This window comes from Hakea prostrata, chromosome 3, assembly GCF_041222555.1.
Source record: "Hakea prostrata isolate BN-2017 chromosome 3, UWA_Hpros_2, whole genome shotgun sequence".
Lineage (NCBI taxonomy): Eukaryota > Viridiplantae > Streptophyta > Magnoliopsida > Proteales > Proteaceae > Hakea > Hakea prostrata.
Window position 1 is genome coordinate 12,779,054 of NC_142602.1, and position 17,973 is coordinate 12,797,026.

Below are 17,973 nucleotides of genomic sequence, written 5' to 3' on the forward strand. Positions count from 1 at the left end.
AGTTCCACAGTTCTTCCAAGTTTCAACAAGCATAAGCAGGTGGAATTTTTTATACAACATGTTTGCCATCCCATCGCCTCTCACCATTCTTTATCGGCCAACAAAACAATATAGAAGAAAGAAAGAAAAAAAAACAAATTTGTTGGTACCTGAACTGAAGTTTGTCTGGATGAGCTTACATGCACCTTGATTATATCTTAGGCTATAAGAGCAATATCATCAACTAACCAAATAAACGCAGCTGAGTTTGAAAATATGCTCGTGCAACAGGAGCAATTGTTCAACATCAACAACACGTTGGTTTAGCGAGAGTTTGATCAAGAGCAAACGTGCAATAATCAACCCAGCAGAATGTGAATCAAGTGGAATTTGACCATAATACTACAATATACCTTAAGCTTAAGCCTCGATGAACTTTGAATGAGCTTGATATGCTGTTTGAAGAATAACCTTAAATGGGGTCTATGTGATGGTTGACAAAACGCCAAAACATTATGAACACACTGCCTATAATAAACGATAAAACCCCATTAGCCTACAAGATCGACCAACTGATTTTATTTCCGTGACAATTGAATTGCCTTGATGCAACACCTGAATCCAAGATAGGATTCTTATGCCATTTAAGTCTTGACCCAAATGAACCAAGTCCTTGTAAAATATACTGACGACTAGGACACTCCAAGGGTCTTGCTAAAAAAGCAAAATAGATACGACATGGAAGATAAGAAAAGTATGAACGACAGAGATTTAAGTTTTTGTACAACCTGCGCTGGGTTCTTCATGTATCAGTTTCCACGGCAGTGCTAGGAAGGAGCCTTCCCTTTCCATTTAGCTTTTGTGAGAAGCAAGGGAATAAGCACTAGTTATAAAACAGTGACTTTCACTTTGTTTTTGGTTGAAAAGTAGGACGTGACAGACAAAATCTGGACTCACCGAGAAGCTGGTGCCAGAAACACATCCATCAATCAGCTCACAAAGACTTGGAGTAGACTTGGGCTCGATCAACCACTCCCAGCGCTTATATCGTCTTCATGTTCATGTCTGCCTGCTTTATTCATGCAAGCATTTTCTGATCCATCCATGGAGGCCACCAAACAGGGGAGGCAAAATCCTCATCTCTTCGCCTTGCTCTCTCTTGCCCACTTCTCTCTCTTTTCTTTCCTTTTCTCGTTCATGATAACAACTTCTAGCAACGCTGCTGATTCTGATTTCTCTTCACCCTACCATCCTGAGGTGATCGCTCTGAGCTGCGGCTCCTCTGCAAAAACTCCAACCCCTTCTCTGTTTCTCACTTGGAACAGCGACACCACCTCTAAATTTGGTCCATTTTCTTCCGCGACAACCACCACAGCTACAGCCACCACCCAAGCTCCCTCTGTTCCCATGGTACCTTACATGACTGCTCGCCTCTCAACCTCTCGGTTCAACTACACCTTCCCTGTCTCAAACGGCATGAAATTCGTCCGACTCCACTTCCACCCAGCCTCATACTCCGGCGGCCATGACATAAACAATTCCTTCTTCTCCGTTACCGTCAACGACCGGTTCACTCTCCTCAGCAACTTCAGCGCCTCTCTCACGGCACTCTCCCTTCAGACTCCCACGTTCGTAAAGGAATACTCAATCAACGTAGAAGATCAAAAGCTGAGGCTTTCTTTCGCCCCTTCTCCTGAAAACCCCAATTCATTCGCTTTCATCAATGGAATTGAAGTCGTTTCCATGCCCAAGACCATCTACATCCAAGGCTCGGATGTCAACATTCCAATGGTTGGAGAATCGACTTCATCTCAAATCGATTACAACTCTGCCCTTGAAACGATTCACCGACTCAACGTGGGTGGAGGCTCTATACCTGCCGTAGGTGATTCGGGCATGTTTCGTGAATGGGTCAGCGACGATCAATTTGTTGTTGGATATCTCGGCGTTACTCCGCCCATGCCAGATCTCAAAATTACATACACTGTTGCAACTCCTGCCTATATTGCACCAGAGAATGTCTACCGCACAGTTCGAAGTATGGGCCCTTATAAGAACATCAACAAACGTAATAATCTAACCTGGTCGTTTAAAGTGGATTCCGGGTTCAGTTACCTTGTTAGGCTTCATTTTTGCGAAACCTTCAAACAGAACATAACGAAGACGGGAGACAGACTGTTCCACATCTTCATCAACAGTCAAACTGTGTCGTCTGAAATGGATGTCTTCCACTGGAGTGGCGGAATTGGGTTTCCGATTTATAGAGATTATTTTGTCCTGGATTTTAAAGGAGGTGATCTCTCAGTTGCTTTACATCCTAATCCAGACAAAGAAACTAGGTATTCAGATCCAATCTTAAACGGTCTCGAGTTATTCAAGCTGAGCTCCGGCGTAAACCTAGCTGGTCCCAATCCAGAACCAACGTTACAAGAACAAGTTCCCTCTTCTCCGGCTGAACCATCGAAGAATACAAACCCTAGACGTTTTCCGGTGGCACTTGTCGGAAGTTCGGTGGCGTCTGTGGTTGTGTTCTCTCTTCTTCTATGCATGTTCATTTGGTGGCACCGCCAGCAACGGAGGAGGAAGGTGAAGGATTCCGGTGAAAAAACTTCGTCGTTGTCGAGATGGCGTGTTTCGAAACCAGACACCAACAATAACAATGGGTCCTCTTTACCGTCGGATCTGTGCCGTCACTTCTCGCTCGCTGAGATCAGAGCCGCCACGAACGACTTCGATTCGAAGTTGCTTATCGGGGTGGGAGGATTCGGCCACGTGTACAAGGGCTACGTGGGAAGCGAGTTAACCCCTGTGGCTGTGAAACGAGCGAAACTGAATTCGCAACAGGGGAGCCGTGAGTTTCAGAACGAGATCGAGATGCTTTCCAAACTCCGTCATGTCCACCTGGTGTCACTGATCGGATACTCCGACGAGCAGGGAGAGATGGTACTTGTGTACGATTACATGGCCCAGGGTACCTTACGCGATCATCTCTACAAAACCAACAAGCCTCCTTTGTCTTGGAAGCAGAGGCTGAACATATGCATCGGGGCAGCTCGTGGTTTATACTACCTTCATACGGGTGCGAAGCAGACGATCATCCACCGTGATGTGAAAACCACGAACATACTGTTGGATGACAAGTGGGTGGCTAAGGTTTCGGATTTTGGATTGTCCAAGTTTGGGCCCACAAATGTGTTGGACAGCCACGTGAGCACCGTGGTGAAGGGTACTCTGGGGTACCTGGACCCGGAGTATTTCCTACGCCAGCAGCTGACGGCGAAGTCAGATGTGTACTCTTTTGGGGTGGTGTTGTTCGAAGTGCTGTGTGCGAGGCCGGCTTTGTTGGATAAGTCATCATGGGGGACGGGGAGGGAAGAAGTGAGCTTGGCTCAGTGGGCCCCACTATGTCGACGGAGGAAGATGCTTCACCAGATCATCGATCCCCATCTGATGGGCACGATTGCAGCGGAGTCTTTAGAGAGGTTTGGGGAGATCGCTGAGAATTGCTTGGCCGAAGAGGGGAACGAACGGCCGTCGATGGGTGATGTGGTGTGGAGCCTTGAGTTTGCACTACAGTTGCAGGAGACGGCAGAGAAGAATGCAATGCAGTGTTTTGACAATCTCAATCTCTCCCTCGGCGAGACTGATGACCATGTGATATCTTTAACGGAATCGTTCGTCGCCGGCATACGAAACGACTTGCCCAGCGACTCGGCTACTGACCAGGACTCTTCGTTGTCAGGACCTTCAAGCAGTACTGGACAAGGGAACAGCAGCGAAGATACCAGTAGGTCCACGTCGAAAAATGTCTTTTCTGAACTCATGAACCCTAATGGACGGTAAGATTATGATGATGATGATGATGATGATAGTTTTCGAAGGCTCTTCATCTATATGATCAATTGATCGTAAGTTACTCACTCCAAGAGGGTGGGTTGTCCACTCTTCCAGTGGGTCAATTCTGAAGTGATATTAACCTAAGAACACCTTCTGGCCATGTATTTACATTTCATAAAAATATGTGTCATGACCATCATAGGATTGGTCAATCGGTAATAGTCGATCTTTATGTCACGGGTTAACACTGTAATAGTCCCACCTCTTTGTTGACCCAAAAAAAAAGTCCCACCTCTTAATATAAATTTATTAATTAAAAATATAAGTAAAAAGTAAAAACTACTCAATGAAGATATAAACCGGGTTGACACAAACTTCCTTCGGCAAACTTCAATTCCCTCAAAAATAATAATAAATTTTAGGACCTATAATATATACAAATTGCCAAAGGCACCCGAAAAATAGTAGTTTAACTGTAAATAGATCAGATTCTGATCAAATAGTGATAATATCATATTATATTATATTCGGATGAATTCAGATAATATACTATCAATTTTCGAACAAGTTTTTGATTGCCCTACTAACGTTTTACCATTTTATTTGTGAGGGTTAAGTTTGAAATTTAAAAATTTAGTAACTTTAGTATTTATTTAAATAGAGAATCTAGAAAAATAGTCAACATATCTCAAGTAAAATGTCTATAAATTTTTTTTTAAACAAATGCAAATAAGTAACTTAATCGAATAATTGATAAGAAAGGTGTATATCAAATCTGCATCCTATTGGTAATTAGACGGATTCAAATACCCCTAAACGAATGCAAATGCAAATTCGGAGTGGATTTTAGTTATCCATTTACACCCCCTACCGAACATTTCTCTTAAACTAGTACAATGTACACCGTATTAGCAAATTTCATAATTTATAAATTATCCTGTCTTATGGCTTTACAATATTGTCTTTTAATGGTTGGAAAAAATTCGGGCCCACTTATGAAAAATAGAAATGGAAAAAGATGATTTTCAAGTGAACGGAAACTTTGAGATAGAACGAGAAAATTTGAATTTGATCAATTTAACTGAATAAGGATTTGAAACGATTAGAAAATTACAAAATGACTACTCAATTCGAACAAGAAAAAGTCATTAATCAAGTCTAAACGAGTTTTCCAACAAACCTTACTAGGAGCTCTAGGAACTCTTAGTTATTTGAACAATAAATTACATTTACACACCACCATCAGTGCCAATATTAGCAGCAATTAATTTTTTTGGTGATTTCAAAATGTTGCCCCTTAAACATTTTTGCTCATAAACTCTTAGTTTTTTTGAGGGTTTTAAGAGACTAAATTCATTATGGGGATCAGGGGCCTGGGGAAGATCCAAGATAAAATTAAATGTAAGACAATACAAAGTAGCTTCAGAGAGATCAAACTTAAAAGAAACTAGCATAAGCCTAAGCCATGTTGTTTTCTCAATGACTAATGAGGTACTCAAAGGTAATTGTTTTCTCTTCTAATGGTTCAAATTTATAGTATGCTACACAAGAATTGATAAATAAAATCTTTAAGAATTCAATTTTTAGATCATGTATTGGAAAATTTTCATACCTTGATCAATTGACTTAAATTAAATGCTGTAATGCATCTGCATATCCAACTGGAGAAAGCTCTTTCCAACATCTAGAGAATTTCTTTCCAGAAACGGACCGACCTGTCGGTTCCACAGGTTGTGAATGCTGCCTCAGTTGGCGAGTGCTCAAGCCAGCGAGGTGCACCCATATGATTCGACGGCCATCTAGCCACTTTTTCAGAAGTCAGAGCATCCCAAATGACAATCTGCAACTCAAATTAAATCAGTTTTGAACTAGTGGGCTCAACAACTTTGTTAAGGATTCAGGAAGCACAAACCTCATTACTGGGTTCATCTATGCCAAGGACGAACTCCTCAGTTTCATTAAAAACAGCCTGCATGCAACAATGAGTTTTAACCGTTTAATAACTAAGTTATTTAATCAACATATGTGTATTATTAGATACTCAAATAGTTTATGCTTCTCTTTTCTCATACCAACAGAGAAAGATATGGATATTGCTACAATAATTCAAAGAAATCTCAGCATGATTCTAACCGCATCATCAAAAACTGAGGCTAATACGAATAACCTCACTTGATCATGTTATTTTAAACAAGCTAAAGATTCAAATCCTCTCTCTAGAATAAATGCAGTCACATTGAAACCCACAAAATTGAGCGTTCAGCAAACAACAATGCAAGACCCTAGAATGGGGAGCAAGGAAGTATTGAAGGAGAGAAGGCCTGTAATAAATAAATAAGACAGATAAATGAATTATGGTGATATGCTCATCTTTGCCACAAGGAAAACATAACAGGTTTTATGTTGAGATTTAAGAAGAAAATTAATAACGTCTATAGTAAGCAAATTGTAAAACATGTAGATGTACACACAATATACCAAATTATGGCTTCCAAGACAGTAAATTACCTGGCATCGCAACTGTGTATGTGTAGCTCCTACATATTGTTTAACCAGTCTCCCAGTTCCAACTTCCCAGAGCTTCACTGTAGAATCCTTCCCGCATGAAAGAACATACCTAGATACAATTTTAATGGAACTTCAGTAAAGAAAGATCAGAGACGTTTCAACCAAAAAAAGCAAAATAGCCACAGAAGCGCTTTAAATCAATTTGGCACATTGTAAAGAACGATGACACTATAATCTTAAAATCTTGACTGGTACAGGCATGTACTTCCTGAACGAAACAATTCACACACTGTAATGCAAGCATAGATATTTTGTACACATCAAAGAAACACTGAGCTGAACAGTAGAAATATATGCTAAAACCACTAACACTACAATGAAGGAATTGAGATCCCAACTTTTCATCTTAGTGTACATCAGTTAAATACAGGGTGAAAGCTAACAATAGCACCAATCATAACAGAGGCAATCATCTGACGTCATGCTGCAGAATATCATGCTTGTATCAAGCATTGTTGTCAAAGCGTCCGCCTAGGTAGCAAAGCTGTTTTTAAGCCACATAGTTTCGAATGGCTTAATTGACAGTCTGTTTTTTTGCAGCTTTTTCGCTTTGAGCACCTTATTGCCACCTAGACGCTAAAGCAACCACTATTTTTACATTTTGCACATATTACTTTTTTCTTAATTTTTTTAATCATAATTTATTCTACAAAGCTGTATATAAATTTAAATAGTTTACTCATCTCGGAATCGAGGCCCAAATGAACTTCGAGACCCAAAATGTCTGTCGGCAACAAAATGTGAAGCATGAGCCATACTCAACATCGAGAATCAATGAATCATTAAATAGACAATGACTTAGTAATATAGTACATAGTCATTGTTATGATGCTTGATGAGATGAAGTTATGTTTGTGTTCTTTTTTTGGATAATTTTTTATAATTGTGATTCTTGAATGCTTTTTTTTTTGGATGAATGTGAATGTTGAATATTTGTTTAGCTTATCATAAAAAGTAGTTTAAAAGTAGTTGTATTAAAAAATTTTACCCAACTGCTTTGGTCGTCTTATTGCCGCCTAGGCACCACTTTGTTGCCTAATTGCCTAGGCGGAGCCCCAATCGCTTTAGTCGCCTTGCCGCCTTGACAACCATAGTATCAAGTGAAAGACTTCCCATACCTTTGGTCTTTTGTGAAACATGCACTGGTTGCCTCTGCCGATCCATGTGCTCCAAGAATGGAACGCACACACTGAGCACTAACCCCATCCCACACCCTTATAGCGCCATCTTTAGATGCTGTTACATATGTACCACCGCTAGATGAATACCTTACCTGCATGGCAGAACTAAATCTATCAAATGGAACTAATTGACTTAGTTGAACTTGATTCATCTGAAAAAACTACCACTATATCTCTTGTCTAAAGAGGTAAGGGAGACATTGTAAGGCTGAAGATTTAGGTGATAACTGGACATACCTGATTGATCGCACCATTAATACCTATCTCAGGAGCATTTGCTGATAGGTAACACTGAAAGGTATTGATATCATATAAGTGGGCAATTGGATGATCCGTCCCTGTAAAATTGTTGAATGTTAGTGCATGCATCTCATACACACTAACGTCAAGCATCAACCCCCCTCCCCCCCAAAAAAAGAAAAGAAAAGGGGGGGGGGGTAATTTTCATTTGAACCCCTTGAAGTTTGACTCAAGTCATTTTTAACCCAAACAAAGTGATGTCTTGCAATTACCTCCCTAGCGGTATCGAAAAAAAACCAAGGACAAACTAGACCAGAATACTCTTATATCCTTTCAACTGTTAGATTACATCATGTAAGAGAATGACCTGATGGTTCTAATAAAAAGAACGGGATATACTTATAATTATAAGTTTTTTATTTGACATTCAAGTATCTTAAATTACCAAATTACAAAGAAGAACCCATTCAAGAATAATATTCATTTCTCAGCTCTTAAATCATGCCCACTTCCTTTTTTCTCATCCCTCTCTCTCGCTCTCCCTCTGTAACTGGATTAGAACAGTTGTTAATTTTTGCAAATTGGTCTGCTGCAGGTGAGGTGAAGATCGGAAGGATACATAAAGATAAGTTGGTGGAAAGGCAATTGAAGATGGGAGAAAATTATTACTCCCATTACTCCCAAGAAGTAGCTGAATTGCACATCGGAATCATTAATCAAGATTCTCATGAATTTCTTACTTTAATCGAGATTTGACAGCAGAACTTCGGAAGATATCATATGCATTTCGAGTAGTTTGCCTATTGCTATCCAAACGGACACCCCTGATTTCTTTCTTGTCCTAATCTTCAGGATCCTTTCTCCCACTCACAGTTGCCTTACCATCTCATGATTCATTCAAAAGCCCTGACATGGACATCAAATTTCATCTAACTTCATGTTTGATCTAATCAGATAGCAGTGATTGTCTTCCCCAGAGTTGCATAACTCAGTCACTGTAAGCTGCATCACCCATTTCTCTCTTCAGAGGCAGGTTTTGAGCCCAATCAAGGTGGGGTTTCTCTCCCAAATGGGGAAAGCTGCAAGAAATTGGTTTCAGATCTAACAGATTTACAGCATGAACAAATGGCAAATGTACTTTTTCTCCTTACCCATGCTCTCTTTTTTTCATCTCTCCTACCTTTTCATCTTCTGCTTCAATTCCATCTGTTCAGTAGTTGAATCTCTCTGCCCTGCACTTACTGTTGGAGCTTCTCGCTACATTGCCAGCTTTGCTTGCTTCGTTACCGTAATTTCCAACTTGAGTCTCTTCTACACCACCGGCAATATCAGATTTAAGAGCTGAGAAACGAATATTATTCTTAGAGTTCTAGAAAGTTTTCATCTTTTTAAATTTGAAACTTTAAAATCCTTAAGAGTGTGAAATAAAAAAAAAGTCACAGTTATATCCATCTTTTTTATTAGAACCATCGGATCGAAGTTTTCCTACTCGACGTAATCTAACGATTGAAAGAATATAAAGGTATTTTGGTCTACTTTGTCCTTACTTGGTTTTTTTGGATATCACAGGGGAAGCATATACAGGATGTCATTTCTATTGGGTTAAAAATGACTTGAGTCAAACCTCAGGGGGTTCAAATGAAAATAACACCCCTCCGCCCCCCCCCCCCCAAAAAAAAAAAAAAAAAAAAAAAAAAGAAAAAGGGACCACAAACACACACACAAGCACATATAACTCTTCCTCTCACACATAGTCATGATCATACAGAAAAGGCAAACTCAAAAGTTCTATTATACTCAATCAGGTGCATTCCAAAGGCCTTACCATACTTTATGTAAGTAAAGAAGAAGAAAAATCTCTAGAACCTGATATTGTTACAACAACAGAGAATAAATAGAAAAGGCAATCTACAGCCTTTATCAGGCCCATGCCACCACAAGCAACAAGGGGAGCCAATCACACTATGGTTTCCCAAACCAATAACTTGGTGGATCATGGTCAACGTATTATGTTGTCTCCATTCACCTTATTCCAAATTACATGAGGAAAAGTATATACTTGTTCTCTCAGGATGACAAATACATTTATTAATTTCAGGACTATTGTTGTCTCCTGGTGTTTAGGCTCTTCCTTTTTGCCAGCATGTAGGTTGTAATCTCCCCTCTTCCTTCTTCTCTTGTACATACTATGTCCCCTTCAGGGCTTTAGTTAATGAATTTACTCATTCATCCCAAAAAAAATTAATAAATAAATAAAATTATTAATTTCAACAGCAACATTTCTTTTAAACATCACATGTAAAAGAAATCTTCAATTTCAACAAGAGCTTCATCCCAATATTTAGTGTTCATAGATAAAGATAGATGTAAGAAATAGCAAATATAATATAATCTGCACCGTGGCAAGATTTGGTGATCATTGTTCGGTTTATCAAACCAAGCACAAGTTGATCTGAGGTTGATACAATGATGTGATATGATAATAGCTTAGGCAAAGGAAAGACAACAGGTAACACCGAAATGGCAGAATGGATGGAGATGATGCAACAAGTGCAAAGCATTTCCATGATTGCTGCACCAAAGGTAGTCTGATTTATAGTTTGGACAAAGTCTTGTAATAAGGTAAAATGAAAAAGGAATAGTCAGGTATAGCAAAGACAAAAAAGGTACCTGCTAAGAGAAATTCCCCAGAAGGATGGAAAGAAACAGATCGAACATTGTGAGTATCCTGTCGCATTTAAAAAGCAAAGTTCGCGAAAAAAAGAATGTCAATTGGATTAGGGAAGGTATAAAATCATTTTGAAGTTTGAAGATCACACCAAAATTGGAAAAAGAAGTTCCAGGTACCTGGATAACTCTAAAAGCTCTCTTTGCCACTGTTTTTGAAAAATCAAAGAACCTGAAACATTAATTTTGAGTTGGAAATATGAAAATCCTCATAAATCACAATGCCAGGTTACATAGACAATTTGATAAAACGAAAACCTCAATCACTTGGTCACTCAAAACATCTTCAAGAATCAAAATTCAGATGCTCTCAAGAAGACAGTCTCGCCAGAACAAACAAGCTAAATGGCTTGCATAGAGCATTCAATCCAAGATACAGAAAACAACAAATCATGCTCCTGCATGTCTGTCCATGAGCACACCCTCTATTCAAGTCAAAGCACAGAGGTCTCAAGCACTTCCACACTTCCTCTAGATGAAACAAGGCATTTCTTAGAACCATTGAGAGAGGTCCAACACAGAGCATACTTGTTCCTTCTTCTTTGCCAAACAAAAATTGATCAACAAAGTGAACCAAGAAGGTTCACTACAAACACTAAAGAGGATACACTTCAATATCATACATCATACAATGCCAAGTCATTATATAACCTTAAGCCACACAACTCTTAGATTCATTTCAGTCAGAAGCCCATAAAGTCAACAGCTCCTTAGCCTTACCAGCCAAGTAGCAAGTGGTAATAAAGTTACTAAAAGCCCTGTAATTGCTAGTGCCACCACCCCAAGTTGCAAGAAGGAAGAAAGACCATATCATTTTCATCTTTTACGACATAAGCCAAGGTGACCATTCCAAACAACCTAGCTTATGAAGAAACATCAACAATAAAAAAGTGGAGCTAAGTAATGGTCCATTAAAAATGATATTCCAACCTTCTTCTGGCAAAGTCTTCATATGTTTTGGGTGAAACCCCAGAAGCATCAAGGATGTCTTCATTCAAGATATGTAAAACATCCAAAAATAAACAGCCAATTATTTCTATTTCCAAAAAGACATTTAAGCTCACCCTAATAATTGCAACTGAAGCAATCACATAGTTCCAATTTCCAAGTTCCGGTTTCAAGCCTGGTGACACTTTTCTGCAAAATGGTGGAATTATGGGCTCAGGCTTCAGTGGATGACTTCAATTGGTGGTTTCAATGCCCAAATGGACAAATGAGGCCCAAAATTTCTAGGAAAACAGCATAGGGGTCCGTTTGGTTAAAAAACCATCAAAATTTTAGTCAAGATCCTGTTTAGGGTCTCAGTATTTTTCTCAGTTTCACCAGAAAGTGAGTCAAAACCATCTTCAGAACAGGATAAGTACATCTGGACCGAAATTTCAGCAACAATTTTCTGATACTTTGAATCACCAATAATTTGGCACCAAAATGATTCAGAGGGCATACTATATACCCACTGTTATGACAAGACTGGGTTGTAACTCTAACACATTTTCTGTGAATCCTTTCATTTGTGAAAAAACAACCCCCCTCTAAAAAAGAACCCTAGTTCCTCATTCACAGTTGCATACACGTGTAGTACAGTAGGGTTCTTCTCAGAGTTGATTATCCTCAATACTCTGAACACTAGATCTAGGATAAGAACCACCTTCTCAACAAATCATCACTTCCAATATATTCCACCACAATCCAACAACTTGTCCCACACTTGTACAAGAGTGTTTTGGAAAAAGGTTCAAATACCCAAGTTTTTCCAATCCTATCAGTTGAAAACAATGAAGTGATTTGTTCAAAACTCCGAATTTTGTACTTAAGCTATGCCATGTATCACTTCGATTGTAGTACTGACACAAAATATTTAACTGAAATTATGCAAATTGGCAAGATTTGCATGATGAGCAAGTATAGCTCATTACCAATTGGAAATCTCAGGTTTATTGCTTATAAAAGGCAAGTCCAAATAGTGAAGACAAAAGAATTTGACATTTTAAAGTGAAGACCAGAATTGAAATTAATAAATATAATAAAATGATGCACAGGTCGTAAAGGAAATACATAAACATATGACATCAAAATATCAAGACTAGAGGAAATCTTACTTTATTGTGTGATCCTTGGCCCCAGATATAAGAACAGTATTTTGAGGATGGAAATCCAAATCATTTATGGGCTGCATACATATTAGTAAGAATTTAGAGAGAGGGAAGGTATCTTGGATTAATTTGCAAGCTATTAAGACTTCCTTTTTCATTGCGAGGTGGAAGGTAAATGTCATGAAACTCAAGCATTGACAAACCATGGGACAATAGATGAATAGATACAGAGTTTTGGAGCCAACTATGGCCATATGTCCCCTGAAACATCATATTGGGAAAACGTAGATTAAAACTATCTTGACAAATCCTCGGTCATCTAGATCTGGTTCAGATGGGTTTTTGAAACTTGTTAGAAAAAGCTGCCATGGAAGATAGATGATGTACATATGATTGGACCCATGGTATATATTGAGGGCAACCTTATCTCTAGATGCATCCAGCATAGGTGAATTGTACATTTTTGCATGTCTACAAATTGTACAGCTATTCTGACCGCCATACCACAAAACTTACTGTTCCAATTATTTAAAATTAATACATCCGAAACTCACAGAAACTTTTCAAATAACCCCAGTTGTTTGACACATCAATTATTAAAATGAACACTCTTTACAAGTAATTCAAGAAGAGAATTAATTGGTGATATTGTGATAATTCAAGGACACCCAACACTAAAGAAAAATAAAATAAAACCAGTCCAGAATGTTGAAATAAGCAGAGACAGTGCGTTACCTGCAAATGATCATAAAATGTCCGTACAACAGGTCTGACAGGGCCATCTCTTGTATCTGGCAACATCATTTGCTTGATTTTTGAGACCTGCAAAATAAAATCAAAGGTCCTTGAATAGGATTGAAGTAAGGTGAAACCAGAATTGAGTCCTGTTACAATAATACAAACCTCAAAGAGTTTAATTGATGTGTCTGCACTTCCGGTGGCAACAAACCTCCCATCAGGACTAAATCTTGCACATCTGGCAGCATTCTGCAAAATTTCGTTGAACAAGTGTCATCAAAAGTAATTTTGTCTTCGAAGGTTAATACTATCAAAATCCAACCAGAACATGAGTGACTTGAGATTTGGATCCCTATACATCCACTTATGGTTGTTCCTCATATGATTCATATATTCTATCCCTCTCTCCCCCTTAATAAGACAAAGCATGGAACAGTATTAAAGTAGAGCTGCTGAGACGATCAAAGTATCAACAAATAACAGAGATCAAGTTTGGAAGTAAATTTTCTAAGCATTTGATAATTTAGGTAGTGTGTCCTACATAAAATTAGGCCTCTATATCCTTATCATTAGTGCAATTACAGTTCAAAATGCTGGATAAGTGCTGTGATAATAAGAAGGAACCTAAAGATAAACTAAACCTTAACATATAAGCAGTTTTTGTTCTTAGAAAAAGAAAAGGACTCTTGATTTATTATCATGTAAATTCAAGGGGATTGCTGAAACACCTCACAAAAGTTTATGAGTCGAACACTCATTGGGGCATAGCTATACCAGAGAAAAAGAAAAAGGAAATAAATTGGTCATGGCCAATGAAAGTAAAGTTTCAAGTAACACAAAAATTATCACTGGAAGCAGAAAAATCATCGTTGGAAATTATGGTACAGCATTACTCAGAGGAGAACCAGTGAAACAGAACCAGGGGTCACTATCAACATGCATAACTGACAATCTCTTGTTCCATTTCCACTTCAATTCCAGTCAATCCTTTTCTTTTGATTCCTGCATATATCTGCCTTTTATTCAACATAAAACCATAACTAAGAGGCAAATAACCTGGGTGGGATTGATCCTAGTTAATCTCCCATGAAAACGAACCTAAACAAAAGTTTTGAGATGTTTTGTACCTTATGCTCTGAAACATGTCTAGTTTCATGCTTTGGGAAACTCTTTGATGAACCTTTTGTATCCTGCAAAACACTGGTTTGATAAATAGCACTTATTAGCAGATATGAGCACAGCACAGAACCATCCTGTTCTGACACTACACACAAACAAAACAAACAAACCAGAAGAAGAAAAAGAGTAAATGCATACAAAAGGAGAACCCCCCCCCCTCTTTATCTGCATGTTTGGTGTTTGTGCATGTGGACCAACACATGCATCAGCACAAACGGAAAGCACTGAGAAGTATTGATTTGAGTGTGGACAAACACAAGGATAAGTCCACAAAGCCCTACATGCTGAACTTCTAGTGTCTCCAGAACCAGTAGCATTGAGCAAGATTTACATTGTTGTCAAATTCAATTGTCATCAACATGATGAAAGACACCCAAGATTCTGATATTTAGGTAATTAAATTTGTTTATTAAGGATATTTAGTTTTAAAGTGATTCAACTCAACTCATCCATCATTCATCCAAAAAAAAATCAACTCATCCATATACCAACAAATGGGGTTGGGTACATGGATCATTGTCTTTAATCAAATCTATTCAAAGCCATACTTGTTAGTCCTAAGCCATGCATGTCTTTCCTAACCACTTTTTCTTGTATCATTTTACGCAGACACTGGCTCTTTTAGATCCTTCAATTAAAATTTGTTACGTATGTCACCAACCCACCCCGACATACTTTTTGGTGGCAATACAAATGTGATTCTCTTACGTTTGTGATATTAGTGGTGATATTGTTTGGGGGCTGCAGGAGCAAAGCCACAGCAATACAAATTAACGTGACCTGTCACATCCACCCTGTTTTCATGTCTTTTTTAAGCAACTGAAACAAGTGAGATTTGGGGATTTTCATGTTAGGGTTTTTGAGGGAGTGTTCTTGCTTCCATTTTGGAGTTCTTAAGAAATCTCAACTGAAATCTTCTTCAGTTACATAGTAAATCCTCTTTAGCTTCACTCTTTGACATAAACTATCATATTGGCACATAGACCACATCAAGTCTCTATGTCATTCTTGCTCTATTTTTGTTTTCTTGTCCATGCTTCTTCGGTGTTCATCTTAGTAGAACCACCCATCCTTCTCAAGCATTCAAAGGCATCCATTGCACACGTGCATGTCACCTGAAACAACTTTTGCTCAACTAATCATATATTGGAGTTACTCCTAGATTTGCTCTAACTTTTCATTCCTTATTTTTATCTTTTCCGATTTCATAAGTCATACAACTCAACATCTTCATTTCATCTACACTAAGTTTACTGATTTGTTGTTCTTCCACTGCCCAACATTCAGCTCCATGCACCATCTTCTGTTGCACAAGTGTCCTATAAAATTTTCCTCTGAAGGAACATATTTATATACAAAACATGATGGAGAAAAAGGGATTAGAGCTTATAAACTGACCTAGACAGTGTCCACACTCTCTTAGATCAAAAGGAAGCAAAAATCTGAAAAATTAAGAAAGAAAAAGGAGATAAACTAATCCAATGCCCAATCATATGCAGGGATTCTTAGCATCACATATAGAATTTTTGCAGTTGAGAGAATATCCCTAGAAACTTCATTAAGATTTGTTCATATAAAAGAATAAAATATGTATGGAATCAGAGGCAGGTGCTTCATAGTTCATACATCCTCCCCCCGCCCACCCCCACCTTTTTAGCTAAGCTAGGTACGCTGTACAATTTGATATCTTGGAAAATTCCTCAGTAACCCAGTGGTATCGAATGCTCAAAGATAATATTTTACAGTCCACAATTTTCAGATGCACTTTACTTGATAGAAAAAATTCAGGACTTCCACAGCTAGCTGTTGGCGTATGAACTGTTTCCATTTCCCCATGGCAGGTCGCAGGGTGGAAGGATGGATGATGGAGCACTGAAGCAAGGGAATTTTTGCATTAAAATCTCATCATCATGAAGCCTCAGTTTGGGTGTTTGCGGTTTATGGTTGAAAATAGAGAAAGAGCCATGAGTGCATTGGTGCTTTCATGAAAATAATGGGCTGTGAAAACGTTGCTATTTCTTGGACAGCACCATGGCGTTGTCTAAATCAGAAATTGTATTAAGCCACAATAAGAGATAATACACTTTACTCAACAATAGTGTGAAGCAAAGGTATAATCAAAAGAATAAGAAAAAGAGTGCCCTATGTACTACGATGGATAGAGAGAATATGCAGAAATAATTGCCTGAAATCAACGGAAACGGTGCGAGGAGCTGGAACTGAACCATATACGTCGGTCAATACTGTGCCAGAGTCGAACAGAGCAGCAGGTGCTAACCCCTTCGATGCCTCATCCCTTTCCACTGCAAGGCCCTGTTAATACCTTAAAAACGAAATATAGATTCTAGAACCCCGAAAGCGAAATTAAGAGCAAAAAAAGTTTGCCTTTGAGATAATGCAAACCTTGGCAACTAGATCAAGAAGCTTGTTTGGAGAAGCTTCGACGTTCAATGGTGTCATTGTTGCCGAAGCAACTGCTGTAGCAGCCTGTAAGGACAATAATTCTTTGAATAACAATTTCTGAGAGATTGAACATAGCTATGTTAGGAAAAGAAAAATTTGAATGATTGCCTGGCTAAGATTGTTGTCACGAAGATGTGCGACGATTAAACCATTAACTTGCCGAAGCAGCTTCCCATCCTGTAAAGACTGTTCCAGACTTGGCTCCATTTATTGCCAAACCCGATGCTCGCTAGACCTAATTATATATTTTTTCTTTTAGCAACTCAAAGTTCTAATCACTCACTTCCTAAGCCTGCAATCTCAGCTTTGATTTACCCCAAAAAACAAAGAAACTCAGCTTTGACACATTCAGAAACGATTTTCTCTGTACTGCAGCATAAACCATCTCCTCTCTTCAAAAGGTACCGTATGCCGCCATTAAATCTCTCCGTTGTTTTGCAGAATCTGTACCTGTTGGAATCAAATTTAGTAGTTGACCAATCTTGCCGTTGCTGTTTTATACGAACCAGTAAAAGCGTTATGTGCAAATGTAGAAGGTATTTATAAATGTAAAGTTTTTCATTATAAAATTACATTTATATTTCTTAATTTGACACTATTTGGTCGGTATGAGTTCCTAAACCGGAACCATACTGAATTTTGAACGATACGGTATGGTGCAGTTTTAGACGGCGTGGTTCAGTACAGTTAAACGGTTTCGATACGCAATTGACACCCTTACTATGTACTGTCATACTGGCCAAGTGGCCATAGAAGTTTTTATATGTAAGTAAACTTATTAACATCAAGTTGGAATTTGAATAAATTTATCTTTTAAAAACGTGATTTTGATTAAATACTTTTAATACAATTTCTTCTTCCTCAATTAATATTTTTTTATTTTCGAGAGAGAAACTCTTCATATTTCTTTGGCGGTTAATGGTTTTTTTTAAATAAGAGGGGAGAAATTGAGATTAAATTGATTCAAA

General features: G+C 38.3%; 1 protein-coding gene and 1 pseudogene across 2 annotated transcripts; one reads left to right on the forward strand and one right to left on the reverse strand.

Annotated features, from left to right (window-relative positions):
• Positions 1–1,080: 1,080 nt before the first annotated feature.
• Positions 1,081–4,553, forward strand: LOC149020852 (receptor-like protein kinase FERONIA pseudogene; annotated as a pseudogene).
• A 646-nt stretch (positions 4,554–5,199) lies between these two features.
• Positions 5,200–17,497, reverse strand: LOC149020853 (Transducin/WD40 repeat-like superfamily protein). Of its 2 annotated transcripts, none has more exons than XM_089149073.1 (14): positions 17,114–17,497; positions 16,946–17,029; positions 16,728–16,855; positions 14,491–14,563; positions 13,529–13,612; positions 13,361–13,447; positions 12,632–12,702; positions 10,653–10,704; positions 10,476–10,533; positions 7,803–7,903; positions 7,503–7,657; positions 6,325–6,433; positions 5,729–5,785; positions 5,200–5,656 (listed from the first exon to the last, which is right to left on the reverse strand). In XM_089149073.1, exons 1-14 carry the CDS (start codon positions 17,210–17,212, stop codon positions 5,501–5,503), a joined length of 1,314 nt encoding a protein of 437 aa, XP_089005199.1. In that variant the 5' UTR covers positions 17,213–17,497; the 3' UTR covers positions 5,200–5,500. The 2 variants fall into 2 exon arrangements, with proteins under 2 accessions (XP_089005199.1, XP_089005198.1); XM_089149072.1 differs by having other exon boundaries at positions 6,325–6,454.
• Positions 17,498–17,973: the final 476 nt, after the last annotated feature.

Bases quoted from the DNA above. Each gene is read 5' to 3' on its own strand.
- LOC149020853 (XM_089149072.1), bottom strand. From the start codon at position 17,212: ATGGAGCCAAGTCTGGAACAGTCTTTACAGGATGGGAAGCTGCTTCGG. The intron at 14,564-16,727 runs GCAATTATTTCT...TTATCAAACCAG, and splicing joins ACCGTTTCCGTTGATTTCAG to TGTTTTGCAGGATACAAAAG. The intron at 13,613-14,490 runs GTACAAAACATC...GAAATTTTGCAG, and splicing joins GACATGTTTCAGAGCATAAG to AATGCTGCCAGATGTGCAAG.